We start from the raw sequence: 17,013 nt of genomic DNA, 5'->3' as shown, positions 1-17,013 counted from the left end.
TTTAATGTTTATTCATTTTTGAGAGACAGAAACAGAGCATGAGCGGGGGGGGGGGGGGGTGGGCAGAGAGAGAGGGAGACACAGAATCTGAAGCAGGGTCCAGGCTCTGAGCTGTCAGCACAGAGAATAACGTGGGTCTCAAACTCATAAACCGGGAGATCATGAGCTGAGCTGAAGTCGGTCGCCCAACGAACTGAGCCACCCAGGCACCCCCAATATAAATTATTTTCAGCATTAATTTGGAGATTATGGATGAAGAAGCTATAATAGTACATGCATCAAGAAGCTGTACCAAAACATCTAAAAATAAACCCCCCAGTCTTTCAATGAATATTAGCATATGTGTTATACTTGAAGTCATGGGACTTTGTGCCATCCCCTAAGGAGAGTATACACAATTAGAAAAGAAGGAAAGAGGGGGTAGAGAAGAGGGGAAGAAAGGTGCAGGGGAGAAGAGTGGATGATAGAGGGATTCTGAAGGCCTACATACAGTAGAGTTCTTTGGTTCTTTTTTTTTTTTTAAGATTTTATTTTTAAATAATCTCTACATCCAACACGAGGCTTGAACTTGTAACCCTGAGATCAAGAGTTGTATGCTCTACTGTCTGAGCCAGCCAGGCATCCCCAGCTTCTCCGTTCTTGAGGTGCTTACATTATCCTAGTAACTACCTACCTGGCTGCATTCTTTAGGAGGAGCAACAAATTATCTTTGTTTGCTATGACTTCACAGAAATTTAGGAAAATAGCAAAACCATAAAGCTCAAGGATCTGGACTTTTAAAACCAGAATCTAAATTACATTAAATTTCATGAAGAGCATTCTACATCCATCCCTGAATAAGACAATTTTTCTTCATGAACTTGGTGCCAGCTAAGGTCTCTGGAGCTACAGATACTGCCTTACACAGGGGTGTTTCTTCTTTCCTGACTTAATGGAGTTAACATTCACCACGGAGATAGATCTAGCTTTAGGCCTGGAAAATATGGAGACATCATACAGGTAGCAACAGGAAAATGCCTTTGAAAGGAAACTTCAAATGGAAAAATGTGCCATAAAATAAAACAAGTAGTTCGATGTAACAAAGAGAAGACAATGCCAGTAAGTTACTGTATTTTATAAGGTAAGCGGGTAAGTAGAGGTTAGCAAGTGAATGCTTTGTGGGTGAGATGTTATTAGGTGTCTCATTGGCAGTTACTAGTTCTAGATAATAAAGAAAACAATAGATAATGCATTTTTATCTAGGTTGGTTAGGTACTTAAATTGCCTGAAATCTTAAAATTGTTCCAGTTAATATGGCCTCAAGCTTCATTCTTACAAATCTGTGATGGTCTATGAAGAATACAGAGAACCCAGGGTAACAGTTTAGAACATTATTGTATTTTAAATTATTATAAACCCTAGATGTTAATAAATGTGCCAGGTCAATGTGTTTCCCCAATGAAGCATAAAGAAAGATGGATTGTATACTAAAAAGTTCATACTGGGGTGCCTGGGTGGCTCAGTCGGTTGAACATCCGACTTCGGCTCAGGTCATAATCTCACAGCTTGTGAGTTCGAGCCCCGCGTGGGGCTCTGTGCTGACAGCTCAGAGCCTGGAGCCTGCTTCGGACTCTGTGTCTCCCTCTCTCTCTGCCCCTAACCCACTAACCCACTCACATTCTGTCTCTGTCTCTCTCAAAAATAAATAAACATTAAAAAAAAAAGAATGGAAAAAGAAAAAAAAGTTCATACCTTGTTTCTTGCCATTCACAGAAAGAAGTATTAAGACTTATAACTTACTATCTTCAAGTGTTCGAAATTCACATGTCACAGCAGGTCCATCACGTTGTACTCTTCCCATGGTGGAAGCCTTTAATGACACACTGTACTGTGTATAAGGTTTCAAATTTTGCAAATTATGTTCGGTCTTCTCTTTACCCAGAACTGTGCAGTTTTCTCCTCAAGAAAAAAAAAAAAAAAAAGGAAACATTTAAGTCATTAAAACTCAAGATTGCCACGTATTTAACTTGCTGTGTACATTAAATCATTTTGAGCTGACTCTAAACTGAGGGATTAGGCATTTTTTTTTTTTTTTTGCTTCTTTGTGGGCCTGAATAAGGAGTTCAAACTGTGCAACTCATATAATATTTGGAGGACAATAATAAGGATTATCTTCCTGAGGGTTTCTTTCTCCAGGCTTTAGAGAATAAAGATTGAATTTAGAGTGTAAAGATTGTACCAGATAACAAGGCATCGTATTTCTGTTGTTGCTCACTAGTTCAATCCACATTGCTAGCACTTCCCACTTCTTGGTTCATCTTTCCTGACATGGAATTAAATCTGACGCAAATTACCTGAAGCATGCAGCAAACAAAAAACATAATTATCAAAATAATCTTCAGGGCTTTCCCAGGTGATCATTGCTTTTGTTGAGTTTGTAGACTTGCATGTAATATTTGGAGGTGCTTTTGGACCTGTTAAAAAATAAGAATGAAATATGAAATATGAAAAATAATACGTGGAAAAACATACTTTGTATTATAATTATGATTATCAACAGTCACATTTTAATTATGAGTTAATTATGAAATTAAAAGAAAGATATCTAGTCTCATTAAATTTGCTTTAGAGGTCGCTTAACATAGGAAATGTCACTCTACAGTGGCACTATGGAGCCCAAGTATTCCACTGACCTAAAATATCTGCGAATATCCTCTTCCTCTCAGATATAGTATTATTGTTCATCTACCTTGGAATTCCTAGATTTCACTGTGCTGAAAATCTGTCACTGGTAGTACTGATAAACTTAACTGTCATTATTTGGAAACTTCCAACTTGAGATGAAGAACGTAATAAATGCTTAAATCAATTTATGAGGTGTAATTTACATTAAAACACACCAATTTGAGGTAAAATTATGACTTCTGACAAGCATATTCATCTACATAACCACCACCACAATCAAGCTCTAGAACATCTCTATCATCCCCCCAAATTTCTTCTGTGTCACTTCCCAGGCAACTCAGCTTCTTTGCCCAACCCCAAGCCCCCTCTGAACTTTTCTCTGTTACTATAGATTCAATTTGTTTCTTCACCCACTTCACATAGAGAAAATCAAATAGTACTTTTGTATGTCTATCATACTGCACTCAATATAATGTTCTAGAGATTCAATTATGTTGTTGCATGTGTCAGTAGTTAGTTCTTTTACTTCATGAGTAGCATTCCATTGTAAGGATCCACCACATTTTATCTATTCGTTTAAGTGTTGATGGGACATTGGGACTGTTTCCAGACTTTCGGCTACTAGGAGTGAATCTGCCGTGAATCTTTGTGTAGGAGTCTTTCTGTAGAGATGTTGGTTTTTTTTCTCTTTGATAAATACTTAGAGTAAGATTTCTGAGTTATTACATTACATTCACAAATAGTATTGTTGGTTATTTTGACGTTAGCCATTTTAGCGGGTGTGTAATGTCATCATCCTCTCATAGTTGTTTGTTTAATTTTTTTTAATGTTTCTTTACCTTTGAGAGAGAGAGAGACAGAGTGTGAGCAGGGGAGGGGCAGAGAGAGACAGAGACACAGAATCAGAAGCAAGCTCCAGGCTCCCAGCTGTCAGCACAAGAGTGTGGAGCCTGCTTAAGTCTCTCTGTCTCTCCTCCACGCCACTTCCCCAGTCACGTGCTCTTTCTCTCTCTCTTTAAAAAAAAAAAAAAAAAATCCAGTTAGGCTTCTTTGTAGAAATTGACAAGTTGATCCTAAAATTCACATGGAATTCCATGGAAAGTTGAATACTCAAAATAATTTTGAAGAACAAAGTTGAAGGGATCATACTTTCTGATTTCAAAACTTATATCAAGCAGCAGTAACCAACAGTGATCCTAGCATAAAAATAGATATGTAGATCAACAGAATAGAGCTGAGAGGCCAGAAATAAGCTCATTATTATTAATTTTTGACGATGGTGGCAAGACTTTTCAATGGGGAAAAGATGGTCTTTCTAGAAAATGGTGCTAGAACAAGAGAATGACTGCATCAAAAGAATTAAATCAAACTCTGACCTCACATCATATACAAATATTAACTTAAAATGGATCGATAGTGTAAAATTTAGTCGAGAAAATTATCAAATTATTAGAAGAGAACATAGGAATAATTCTTTATGGCTTTGGATTTGGCAATGGGTTTTTTTTATAATTTTTTTTTTAACGTTTATTTATTTTTGAGACAGAGAGAGACAGAGCGTGAACAGGGGAGGGGCAGAGAGAGAGGGAGACACAGAATCTGAAACAGGCTCCAGGCTCTGAGCTGTCAGCACAGAGCCCGACGCGGGGCTCGAACCCACGGACCGTGAGATCATGACCTGAGCAGAAGTCGGACACTTAACCGACTGAGCCACCCAGGCGCCCCTCTCACCAGCATCTTAAAAAAAATTTTTTTAACGTTTTATTTATTTTTGAGACAGAGAGAGACAGAGCATGAACGGGGGAGGGGCAGAGAGAGAGGGAGACACAGAATTAGAAGCAGGCTCCAGGCTCTAAGCCATCAACCCAGAGCCCGACGGCGGGCTCGAACTCACAGACCGCGAGATCTGACCTGAGTTGAAGTCGGATGCTTAACCAACTGAGCCACCCAGGCGCCCCATGGCAATGGGTTTTTAATGTGACACCAAAAGCATAAGCAAAGGAGTAAAAATTGATAAGTTTGACTTCATCAAAATTAAAGTATTATAAATTTCAAAAGTTATCAACAAAGTAAAATGACAATTCACAGAATGGAAAAAGATATTTGCAAATGATATATCTGACAAGACACTTGGGTCTAGAATATATAAAAAAACTCTTCTAACTCAATAAAAATTTTTCTAAGTGGGCAAAGGCTTTGAATAGATAAAAGAACAAATAGCTAAATGAACAAATCAGGAGACTATAGATGCTGGCGAGGGTGTGGAGAAATGGAAACCCTCTTGTGCTGCTGGTGGGAATGCAAACTGGTGCAGCCGCTCTGGAAAACAGTGTGGAGGTTCTTCAAAAAATTAAAAATAGAGCTACCCTATGACCCAGCAATAGTACTGCTAAGAATTTACCCAAGGGATACAGGATTGCTGATGCATAGGGGCACTTTTACCCCAATGTTTATAGCAGCACTCTCAACAATAGCCAAATTATGGAAAGAGCCTAAATGTCCATCAACTGATGAATGGATAAAGAAATTGTGGTTTATATACGCAATGTAATACTACGTGGCAATGAGAAAGAATGAAATGTGGCCTTTTGTAGCAACGTGGATGGAACTGGAGAGTGTGATGCTAAGTGAAATAAGCCATACAGAGAAAGACAGATACCATATGTTTCCACTCTTATGTAGATCCTGAGAAACTTAACAGAAGACTATGGGGGAGGGGAAGGGGAAAAAAAAAAAAAAAAACAGAGAGGGAGGGAGCCAAACCACAAGAGGCTCTTAAAAACTGAGAATAAACTGAGGGTTGATGGGGGGTGGGAGGGAAGGAAGGGTGGATGACGGGCATGGAGGAGGGCACCTGTTGGGAGGAGCACTGGGTGTTGTATGGAAACCAATTTGACAATCAATTTCATATTAATATAAATAAGTAAACAAACAAACAAACAAATAAAGTGATGCAGCCTGTTTGGAAAACAGATTGGCTGTTCTTCAAAATGCAAAACATAAGGTTGTCATATGATCCCCACATTCTAATCCTAGGTATGAACACAAGAGTAATGAAAACATATGTATACACAAAACTCGTAAATGAATGTTCATAGCAGCATTATTCATAATGGCCAAAAAAGTGGAAAAAACTAATCAACGGATGAACAAACAAAATAAGGTATATCCATACGATGGACTATTATCAGGCAATAAAAAAATAAATTGAAACATTGATACATTTTGCAACATGGAAGCACCCTGAAAACATTATGCTAAGTGAAAAAAAGCCAGTCACTAAAGACAGTATATTATACAATTCCATTTATATGAAATATCCAGAATAGGAAAATCCATTGAAGCAGAAAGTTGATTGGTAACTGCGTAGGTGTGGAAAGCAGGAGAGAAATGAGAACTGCCTGCTAATAGATATGGGGTTTCTTTTTGGTGTGACAAAAATATTCTAAAGTTGATTCTGGTGATGATTGCACAACTCTTAATATATTTAAAAAAACACTGAATTATATACTTTAAGTGGGTGGGTCATATAGTAGGTGAATTAACAAAGTCTTTTGTCTTGTTTTTAAGAATGTAGCTTCTTGAGGCACCTGGGTGGCTCAGCTGTTTTGAGCGTCCAACTTCGGTTCATGTCATGATCTCACGGTTCGTGGGTTCAAGCCCCGTGTAGACTCTGTGCTGACAGCTCAGAGTCTGGAAGCTGTTTCAGATTCTGTGTCTCCCTGTCTTTCTGTGCCCCCCCCCCACCACCCCCGCTCATGCCCTGTCTCTGTCTCTCTCTCAAAAATAAATAAACATTAAACAAAAAAAGAATGTAACTTCTGTTGCAATGGTCTTGCAAAAATTCCCCCTTTCCTGAAGTAAATGGTATGTAAAATGGTTTAATTGCTATTTTCTAAGGTTGAAGGATTCTTACATTATTGGGATAAATCTTATTTCATGATTTATGATTATGATTATGATTATTAAAGACCTACTTTTTTAGAGCATTTTTAGGTCCACAGCAAAATTGAGGGGAAGGTAGAGAGATTTCTCATATTCCCCTGCCTTTGCCCATGCATAGTACCCTCATTACCAGCGTCGCCCACCAGGGTTTACAAGTGATGAACCTACACTGACACATCATTATCTGCTAGAGTCTATAGTTCATATTAGGACTCACTCTTTATGTCATGTGTTCTACAGGTTTGAGAAAACGTATCTTACGACATGTAGCCATAATTATGGTACCGTACAGAGTGTTTTTATTGTCTCCCAAATCCTCTGTGCTCTATTTGTTTCACCCTCCCCCACCTCGTCCTGGCAGCCACTGATTGTTTAACTGCTTCCATAGTTTGGCTTTTTCAGAATATCATGTAGTTGGAAGCATACAGTATGTAGCTTTTCCAGATTGTCTTCCTTTCACTTAGTAATTAGCATTTAAAGTTCCTTCGTGTCTTTTCATGGCTTGATAGCTCATTTCTTTTTAGTGCTCAATAATATTCCAGTGTCTGGTTCCACCTACTGAAGGGCATCTTGGTTGCCTCCAAGTTTTGGAAACATTATGAATAAAGGTGCCATAAGCATCCCTGTGCAGGTTTTTGTGTGGACATAAGTACCAAGTAAGTATTTGACATAAGTATTTGAGTAAGTACCAAGGAGTGTGATGGCTAGATTGTAAGGTAAGAGTATGTTTCGTTCTGTCGAAACTACCAAAACATCTTCCAAAGTGGCTGTACTGCCTTGCATTCCTCCTCTCTCTGCTCTTCTTTCTTTGGTGGTTACTCATAAATTGTCATACACAGAATTAACATACTTTTCTAGCAGACTCTAGACTGGACTCTCCCTCCTTCCACTGAATAAGAGCGGAATTTTAGGACTTTTCACTTCCTTTCCGCCCCCGCCCCCCATCTCCCAAAAGCTATTATTTTCCAAAATGGATCTTTCTAACTGTCGTTAGCTATTATCGTCTTGTTATTATTTATATTGCTTGCATTTTAGTAACACTAATTATCATATCGCCACCAATCCTTAGATGCGCCACTGTGTTTTCATAGCCATGTGCCCACTTCTATCAAAGGCAGGGTTTGCTAGAGGGGCAGAGGGTGCAGGACGCACCAAGAAAGGAACATGGCTGCAGGAAGAAATGGGAAGTAAGTGAACAAACCATTTCATGTACCTCAGTTTTGTGTCCACCAGAAGCTCATGATGGCCTAGAATTTGCAGTTTGAAAAAACAAAACAACCCAACCAACCAAACAAACAAAAAAACTTGTCAAAGGTTTGGATCTTCTATCATCCATTTTTGAAATTCTACTTTAAAAATTGATACATATCCATTTCCTGAAACCCTTTCTCCAAATCTACAACATCATTTTCTTTGATTCTCAAAGAACTGTAAGAACATAAGAAGAAATTTTACATATACATGTAAGTGATATACTCACTTCCAACATCTGTTTCAAAGGTTTCATTTTTGTTCAAAAACTCAGTGGCCCCATACGATACTTTTAAATTACAGGAATAATTTTGTTTAGGTGAAAGGGGTTCCAAATAAGTTTCGGTCTTATTAGATGAAGAAAAGTTAGCTGAAAGAAATAAGTATTATGTATCAGTACATGTACGAATACAATAATCATATTTAACTCTCTCTTTAGATTTCATATCTGTAATAAATATCTATTAGATTGAAAACTTTAGCAAATAGGAAATAAGTAAAAGATACTAAAAACTACTATAATAATGCATGATTTTGCCACACTCAATTTTTTTTTTCCAGAGGAAAGCGCAAACTCAGTCCCCCACTACCACAAATTATGCATTCGAGTTACCCACATTTGAGGAAGACGCAGGGGTCAGTGCATCTGGAGTGCAATGGATAAAACTCACCCTGGGAAAACCACCTTCATGATCGTGGTATCTCCCCTGCCAGATAAGTACACCACACTCGATTTTAAAGAAAATATTAAAAAGTCTAACTGAATTTGAGAGTGTCTCTAATTTCACTGATGGAATGAGTTCTCTGTTCAGAAACTAAGAATCCACCTGAGTTAGCCTTTGCCTAAGAGATATTTTAAGTACACCATTACTTTATCATCATTTCATTATAAATCTGTTCTTGCTTTCCTCATACCGCTCGTATCATAGCTATGAAGCTTCTTTACAACACGATGATTGCAATCAGTGTCACACTTCATCCTTTGTGTAGTGTGTGTGTGTGCATGTGTGTGTCTGTTTGCCTTGCCAAATACGGCTTAGCAAATGGCTTTACATCAAGGGAGAGTTTCTACTTTAATAAATTCAAATAAAAAGAAAAAAATTAATTCATTAATTATTAAAAAGAACTGGTATCTCAATTATTGTCCCCCATATGAGCCCAAACCCATATTCCTAGAGGAACTGATTGTGTTTTTCCCACTTTTCTTTCATGTAAATGTTCTTGAGATTGTCCATGAATTTTGTTGATGGAGGGTTGACCACATACATAAACTCTTGAGTCACATGATCTTACGTTTGCTTTTCTTTTTATTCTAACAGTATGTGTGTCATATTTTTTCTATGGCACCCTTCCCTGACAACCTTTTCAACAATGCCTTGTGTATAACAGTTGCCAAGAAAATTCTTATAAATTAATTGACTTTTGCTATTTCAAAGATTATTTGGGGGGAAAGTATTTGTCTATTTTGTGAATTTGAGTGGTATAGACAATACAATGTTTTGACTCCATAAAACCATAGACCAAAAGGGAGTGAAGGAAGGTAGAGGAAGGGGAAGAGTGGGGGGAAGAGGAGAGAGAGAGGGAGAGAAAGAAGGAAGGAAAGCAAGAGGAAGGGAGGGAGGGAAGGAAGGAAGGAAGGAAGGAAGGAAGGAAGGAAGGGAGGAAAGAATAGATAATATCTAGAACAACTTTCTACCATAAAAATATTCCAATCAAAGCTATATTCTTACCACAAGTAAGTACGTGTGTAATCTTTTTTTCCTCACAAGTAAAGTTTTTCTTTTTTTCCAGTCTTAAACAAATAGAAGTATTTGCTTTTGTTGGCTCTGTACAAGTTTTCAAATAGAAACTTTCAGGATCTGTCAAAAAGAAGATATAGAAATAGATGATTAATGATTCATAATGTGTGCCATATGTTCAATTAAAGTCTCTGAAACTATATTCGTGATATAGTCTTTGAGAGCATTTAGTTTTGAAAGTTTTGAAAAACTCCAATAACTCGGGGTTTAACATGCCTCAATTATATAGCTTATTCTTTTTTTAACATCACACATTTTGGAAAGCATTTAATTGGCAGCATTTTATTTAGAATTTATCTTACCTTTAAAAAATGGGACCCAAGCAAATTTCTAGATGAAATTGAATTTTTTTTGCACATTTTAAAACACTCACTTCATTTGTTCTTACTTATATCTTCAACTTTTTAATTTACTCTGTGATTTTTTTTTTTTATTAAATGACTATTAGAGTATGGGGGTCCTGTCTTGGAGAATACGTTTTTTAAATTGTCATTTTCTGTTTCTAAATGATAATTTATTTCAGTAATATCTGGAGAAAATGAATAAGTTACATGACATTTTTCCGAAAATACCAAAATTTAGCCTACTTTTTAAACTTTTCATTCCAGTTAGTTAACGTACAGTGTAATATTAGTTTCAAGTGTATAATATAGTAGTTCAACACTTCCATACATCACCCTGTGCTCAACACAAGTGAAGTCCTTAATCCCTAACCACCTCTTCAACCCATCTCCCCATCCCCTTCCACTCTGCTAGCCTTTAGTTTGTTCTTTATCGCTAAGAGTCTGTTTCTTGTTCTCTCCCTCTCTCTCTCTTATTTTTCCCTTTGTTCATTTTGTTTCTCAAATTCCACGTGTGAGTGAAGTCATATGGTATTTAACTATTTCATTTCACTTTATACCCTCTAGCTGTATCCATGCCGTTGCAAATGACATATCTGATGAAGGGTTAGTATCCAAAATATATACAGAACTTATACAAATCAACACCCTACGCACAAATAATCCAGTTTAAAAAGGGGCAGAACACTTTAACAGACATTTGTCCAAAGAAAACAGGCAGATGGCCAACAGACACATGAAAAGATGCTCATCATCACTTATCATCAGGGAAATGTGAATCAGAACTACAAGAGCTATCACCTCACACCATCAGAATGGCTAAAATCAACAACCCAAAAAACAACAGGTGTTGGTGGAGAAAAAGGACCCCTCACACATGTTGGTAGGGATGCAGACACTGTGGAAAACAGTATGACCCTTCCTCAAAAAGTTAACGATAAAACTACCTTATAATCCAGCAATCTCCCGGATGGATATTTCCCCAAACAGTACAAGAACATTAATTCAAAGGGATACGTGCATCCCTGTGTTTAAAGCAGAATTATTTGCAATAGCCAAGATACGGAAGCAAACTTCCACCTATTTAAATGTTAACAAATCAGTGTTCTTGAATTATTATGTGATGTGAAAGAGTAGACAAATGTACACAGTTCCTGAATCCCTTTTCCAAAATGCATTTTGTTACATTCTTTGGTGTAGGGGGCTTGATACCCTTACCCCCTTCCCCTTCTCAGCAATAGGTGAGCCGGCAGAAGTGGCTTGATCACCTTAACATGATTATAACTCTCTTTTTTGTGTGTGTGAAAGTAGTTTTGTTCTTTCCACAAACATCAAATCCTTGACTTTGGGGTTTACCCCAATATACTCCAGACACACTTGTATCTAGAAGAATAAATATGTGCACATCTATATTTAATGACTTGAACTAAGTACGGAGGGGGAAGAAAGCTTATGGGTAATCACTTATCCACAGTGGGATAAGTCGTACCTAATCTACTTGAAACACTCTGTAAAAGGAGTATAGGGAGGGAGTAAGGGGTAAAGAAGGCTTATGAACTCCTAATTTCACTGGGTTAGAAGAACAGAAGGTTCGCCCACTAGCGTCCAGCTGACATCTTTCCCCTCACCCCTGTTCATTTACCAGACAGATTCCTTCACCCGCTAGAATGAAAAACACGTGGAATTGTATTCTTTTGTAAATATACAAATAGAAACCAATTTATACTTACCTGGTGGTACGTCCAATTCTATAATTTTATTTGGAGGATCACAAGAAGTATGACTGATAGTAACATTCTTATTTTCACATGCTGGTAGGTTATGGATCTCATTCATTTCACATATGGCATTTTCACACTTCACATCATCGCTAACATTTAGTTTTGCTATAAATGAATTACTTCCATAGTCATAACGATATTTCACACTGATACCTTTATATTTCTCATCTGAAAGAAAATAAAAATGTGGATTCCCTTTTTAAAAATTTTTCAGAATAAGCTTACATCAAATGCAAACGCTTTAACATAGATTTTCAAAAGTATCAAATATCTAACAAAATGTCCCCAGAAACATAAAAAAAAGAAGAAACACATCAGGTGTGTCCATGATTATTTTTTCAAAATTCCCTTTCCATCGACTGCCTATCAAGGACCTCCGCTTTTAAGTTTATACTTGGATGATGAATAGATTAATGTCTTATCTCCGTAACTCGACTATATGTTCTATGACAGCAAAGGCCAGTGTATTTTGAACACCACCATAAACCCAAGTCATTACATAAAACCTGTCATTAGCAGGGGCACACTTGCTTGAATTACTTGTTGAAATGATACACGAATGAAACATCTGACGAATTTCTTCTTGCTTTATCATTTCCCTTACTTCCTAAAATGCAGTTGTTGATTACCTATTTCTCCAAATTTGTGGAACATTAATTCAGGGGCCACAGGCCTCATTATTCCTTTACTTAGGTAGAATTATTGATAACGAACCCTCCTAAGTACCTCCCCTTAGCGCTATGTTGCATTCTCTTCTTTGTTTAAAAAACATTGTTGAATGGTAAAAAATATCTTTTCAACAAATACTAATTTGTCCCTTACTTTCAATCCAATGAACATTATTAAGCCCTTATTATGTTTGAGACACTGTCCCAAGCACTAAGAATACAAACCATCGGCCTTTAGAAATGTGGAGTCTAATGTGGAGACCGACATAGACGGGTGGCTGCAGACGAGCAAACCCCTAAAATAAGAATGTGTACAAAGTAATAAGGGAGGAAATTAGGGAGAAATCTAGTCAGAGTGTAAGGATAGGAGAGGCTCTCAGAGGAGGTGGGTGACTCAGTTTGTATTTTGAAATATGAGCGGGACATAGAAAAATAGATAGTGGGAACAGGGGTGCTGGATGAGGATAGAGAGGAATTCTAAGTGGAGAGGAAGAGCAGGAGAGAACACGGACGCATGATGTAAACATTACGTGTTTAGGAAACTGTAAGTAGTTTCATATTAGTTAAGCGAAGAGCGTCAAGAGGCAATAACACAAGAGGAATATGATCATAAAAGACCATATTAATTAAGCAAACATATGAAGGCTGATCTTTACATTATAACGCATGGACAGCTACTGAAGGCAGAGACTTCGGTGGTGAGATTTAGCAATGTGCGGAGGGTTAAGCCCTGACCATGAATGACTACTTTCACTGGGAAGAGAGTAGGAACGTGCAAAGAGGGTTGTACAAGCTGTTCTCAAACATCTGCTTTGAGCCAAACCCTGGCAAGACAGAAGGACAGAGAGACAGAGACAAAAACAGATTCTTTTACTTGATAAGCCTTGAAGACATTCTCCACATTTCACATTTATTGTTACAACGCATCCTTAACTCCTGCCACCCCAAAGCAAGTTTGGTATTTTCCACTTCACACACACTCAATCTGAAGTTAAGTGGTTTCACCAAAGTTGTTTAGCTAGTAATTATTAATTCTGGTGCTCAAAACTTATGTCTGAATGTGACATCAAAGTTTCTTGCCTCTGAAGGACACAGGCTCTTAAGATTTGGAGCTAATCATTGCGGGGAAATGGGAGCCAGTGAGTCTAGCTTGTTAGTGGCTCCTGGAGGTTGGAATGAAGAAGCAGATAAGGAAAATGCTATTCTAAAGTGATATATGCTGCCTCCAAATTAACAAACTTACCACATGATTGCTTAGGTGTAGTAGGAACTGTAATAGAAAAAAAAAGAGAGAAAGCAAATTATTAAAATTTCATTTACAACATCTCTGCTATGGTCGTTTGGGGTGAGGAGGTTTACAATGCTTTCAACTTCATAAATTGGAAAGTCTGTGAGTTAGTTTTAACATACAACACAAGGTTTTGTACAATGTACAACACAGTGCTTGGTATAATGCTTTAATCTCAAAACTTCAAATGTTATAAACTAATGAGCTAGTTCTGTAAGACATTTTCATGAGTTTAACCCAATAAACATGAAGATAATGATAATAATAATAATAATAATGTTGAGGTTTTTTCCAGCACACATTCGATTATGGCGTGGTGACTTGGCTAACCATTCATGTACCCAAAAACATGTAAAGGTCCTCTTCCCCTCGATTACTCCCAAAATAGATTTATATCTGGGACGCCTGGGTGGCTCAGTCGGTTAAGTGGCCGACTTCGGCTCAGGTCACGATCTCACGGTCCGTGGCTTCGAGCCCCACGTCGGGCTCTGTGCTGACAGCTCAGAGCCTGGAGCCTGTTTCAGATTCTGTGTCTCCCTCTCTCTCTGCCCCTCCCCTGTTCGTGCTCTGTCTCTCTCTGTCTCAAAAATAAATAAACGTTAAAAAAAATAAAAAAAAAAATAGATTTATATCATTATAACCCCTAGAGAGTTCAGTTGACACTTTCGTTGAAAAAAAAATCAGAAAATAGGCAAAGGCGGCTTCACTCTCTAGTTTAACTTGTGTAAGTTCTTTGCACCTATAGTGGATCCAGGGTAGTGAATGGCTCTTTCAACAAATTGAAACATATCGTGGGGGAAGCATATTTGTATTTAACCGAAGAATGGGTGGAAATGTGCCAAGAGATCTTGCCCATCCGGTCTTTGAGTTGGAAGAATTTGGGAGAGGACCATGGGCTTGCCCGCTCTGCCATGGCCAGCCCACTGGCCGCCACCGCCAATTGCTGGGTCCGTTCAGATCTCTTGCCTTTGCTTGCATGGTCCATGCCACATGACTGGAGCTCTGCACTCAATCTTCTGCCATTCGCCACTTGGAACGGGGAGTCCCATGGATAGGCTTGTTCTTTTTCATGCTAATACCTAAGCCCACTCTTAGAGAAAGAAGTCATAGTATTTTTGATCGTTTTTCTATGCCTTTGCATAAAGCACACAACCCTTGGGGGATGTCATAATGATATGAAAAGATATCACAGTAACATTATGCCCTGATCTCACCAGCTATTGCACAGCTAAAATATGTGTTTTAAGACTAACTGCCATTCCGCAGCCCCCATCATTCGAATACTCAATTGAACTTCTCAAAAAAAACGCCCCCCGAGAGAGCAAATGGAAGACCCTTCTACGAGCACATCCCTGGTACATGGTAGTGGTATGACTGCATGGCTGAGGGTAAGATTGTCACCTGTTTCGGAAGCAGTCATAATGCTTGTTGCGGGTGACGTGGACGTAAGACTCTGATCTGCAAGGAAATGAACAGAGAATAAAAGTTAGTGAGTTTGTCATAATGAAGGGCAAGGGAAAAACTCTTCAGCAACGATACTTTCTTTCTCTCCTAACTGAATCACTGGAATTGACACTTGCTCCTTGTCAAAACAGGAAAGTGAGCCAAAGCCTTATCTACCTACCAATGGCCCTTTAAGATAACCAATAGTTCCAATAATTAGAGCTTGAGATTCAGTAAGTTGAGAGAAACTGTTCATTCGTTGGTGTAATTCTTACCTGATGTGCAATCTTCCTCAAACTACTTTCTCCTTCAATAGCTTCCTTATTTTAATTACTAATAAGGATCCCACTTATTCTTTTTAAATACTCACTGCCTCCCAGGCATTTTACATATTTGGTCCTCACATCCATCCCCTAAAATGAATATTACAATATCTATTTTTACAGAAGGGAAACCATCACACAAAAACTATTAGTAGCTTGTGCTAAAGTCAGCCAGAAAGTTAACCAGACTGGATTGGACCCCAGAGCTATATGACACTAAAGTCTATTTTCTTTCTTCCTTGCCCTGAACTTTCATAATATGAATAACAAAACGAAGCACGCCCAGAAACAAAGCTTACTGGCAAGTTTACTTTGGCTGATTTGATATCGGTATGTGAAACGTCGCTGCAAATAATATTTGGTATGAAATACGTAAAAGAACTGCATTCAGGTCTCAAATTTCCAGTTCATTACCGACAACTCAAAACCCCTAGAGCACCGCGGGCAAACCTGAGGAGTTATCTTTGGTGGTGATGCTGGAGATGAGTGAGGGTAGGGCAGCAGAGCTGCTGAGTGCGGGGCTGAGGGTCGCTACTGGTGTGAAAACTGTGTCTGCAGGGAAGGTGCTGGGTGGAATCGTCTCTCCTGGAAAACCTGCAATCAGAAAGGCCATCATCACGGTCATCCGTTTTCGCCACAGAAGGGCAACGGCCAGACATTCAGCGTAAACCGAGCATCGAGGCTTAGGCCAAGCAACGATTGAGCACATAGCTGTCTGTGTTCTGCAAAACTGAATGAAAACCAGCCAGGCCTGCAGAAGTTTCACATTGTGCAACTCAACGCCTAGGCAGCTTTGTAATCAGAGCACCACTTGTAAAATATTTGTCACCTGAGGAGACAGCTGGTTTGCACAAGCCAGGGAGGCCAAGCTTTCCAACCAAGGGATGCCTTAGGTGATGGCGAAAATGCACCCAAGCGACAGAGTGGGGTGCTGGCTTGCGGAGCTCTGGGTGGCAAAGGGTGTGTGAAGGTTGGAAGAAGAGGAAGCACAACGTGCCATGTGCTGGAAACTTTGCCTGGGGGGCACCTCCCTGGGGAGGTCTTTCTGGGTGCAGATGCCTAGCTCTAATTTTCTTACATGAGAGCTGAATGGGCTTCTGCTTTTGCAGCTGCTGAGCTCAGGGTGTTTTCCTTTCCAGGTGGAGGTTACAATTCTACTTTCACTATGTTGATTGCCCTCGCCAGGAAAAAATCAAATTGGTTTAGAACCAAAAAACTTCTGCATCATCCAGACACCATTTCCTTATTTTCCAAGCAAACCTAAGCAAATACGTATAGAATTAGGTGTCGTAGCTGAAGAAACTGCACAGCGTATTTGGTTAGGACTTGTCGTTGCCAAACTTCAAAGCACCCAAGGCATGCTACATCTTCCTGCAGACATCACACCCAGAATTCCGACACAAGCAATCAGTATGTATTCACTGGATGCCTACTAGAGGACTGGAACTCCGGTAGTTGTCGCGGCAAAAACAAAGGACATGCTAACTAGCCTTTATTTGACCTTGTTTGG

At 38.7% G+C, this 17,013-nt stretch overlaps 1 protein-coding gene and 1 non-coding gene across 6 annotated transcripts in view; both read right to left on the bottom strand.

The window, feature by feature from the left end:
* PTPRC (protein tyrosine phosphatase receptor type C) overlaps positions 1-17,013 on the bottom strand; it is a 120,638-nt gene that overhangs the window by 40,690 nt on the left and 62,935 nt on the right. For 2 of the 5 annotated variants that reach the window (XM_060644036.3, XM_060644038.3), the window contains 7 exons: positions 15,139-15,195; positions 13,693-13,719; positions 11,731-11,949; positions 9,591-9,719; positions 8,090-8,230; positions 2,334-2,453; positions 1,780-1,938 (listed from right to left, as the gene is read on the bottom strand). In XM_060644036.3, the coding sequence (XP_060500019.3) occupies positions 1,780-1,938; positions 2,334-2,453; positions 8,090-8,230; positions 9,591-9,719; positions 11,731-11,949; positions 13,693-13,719; positions 15,139-15,195 (852 nt within the window). Of the gene's footprint in view, positions 1-1,779; positions 1,939-2,333; positions 2,454-8,089; positions 8,231-9,590; positions 9,720-11,730; positions 11,950-13,692; positions 13,720-15,138; positions 15,196-15,953; positions 16,098-17,013 lie in introns of all 5 variants that reach the window. The other 3 variants (XM_060644035.3, XM_060644034.3, XM_081791903.1) reach the window with 3 other exon arrangements.
* LOC132686990 (U1 spliceosomal RNA) lies at positions 8,419-8,582 on the bottom strand. Its single transcript, XR_009613940.1, has one exon. It is a non-coding gene; the product is annotated as a U1 spliceosomal RNA (small nuclear RNA).

The sequence above is a fragment of the Panthera onca genome, chromosome F1 (genome assembly GCF_046562875.1).
Source record: "Panthera onca isolate mPanOnc1 chromosome F1, mPanOnc1 haplotype 2, whole genome shotgun sequence".
Classification (NCBI taxonomy): Eukaryota; Metazoa; Chordata; class Mammalia; order Carnivora; family Felidae; genus Panthera; species Panthera onca.
The sequence above is the reverse complement of the archived record's forward strand: the minus strand, read 5'-3'. Positions and strand labels throughout refer to the sequence as shown.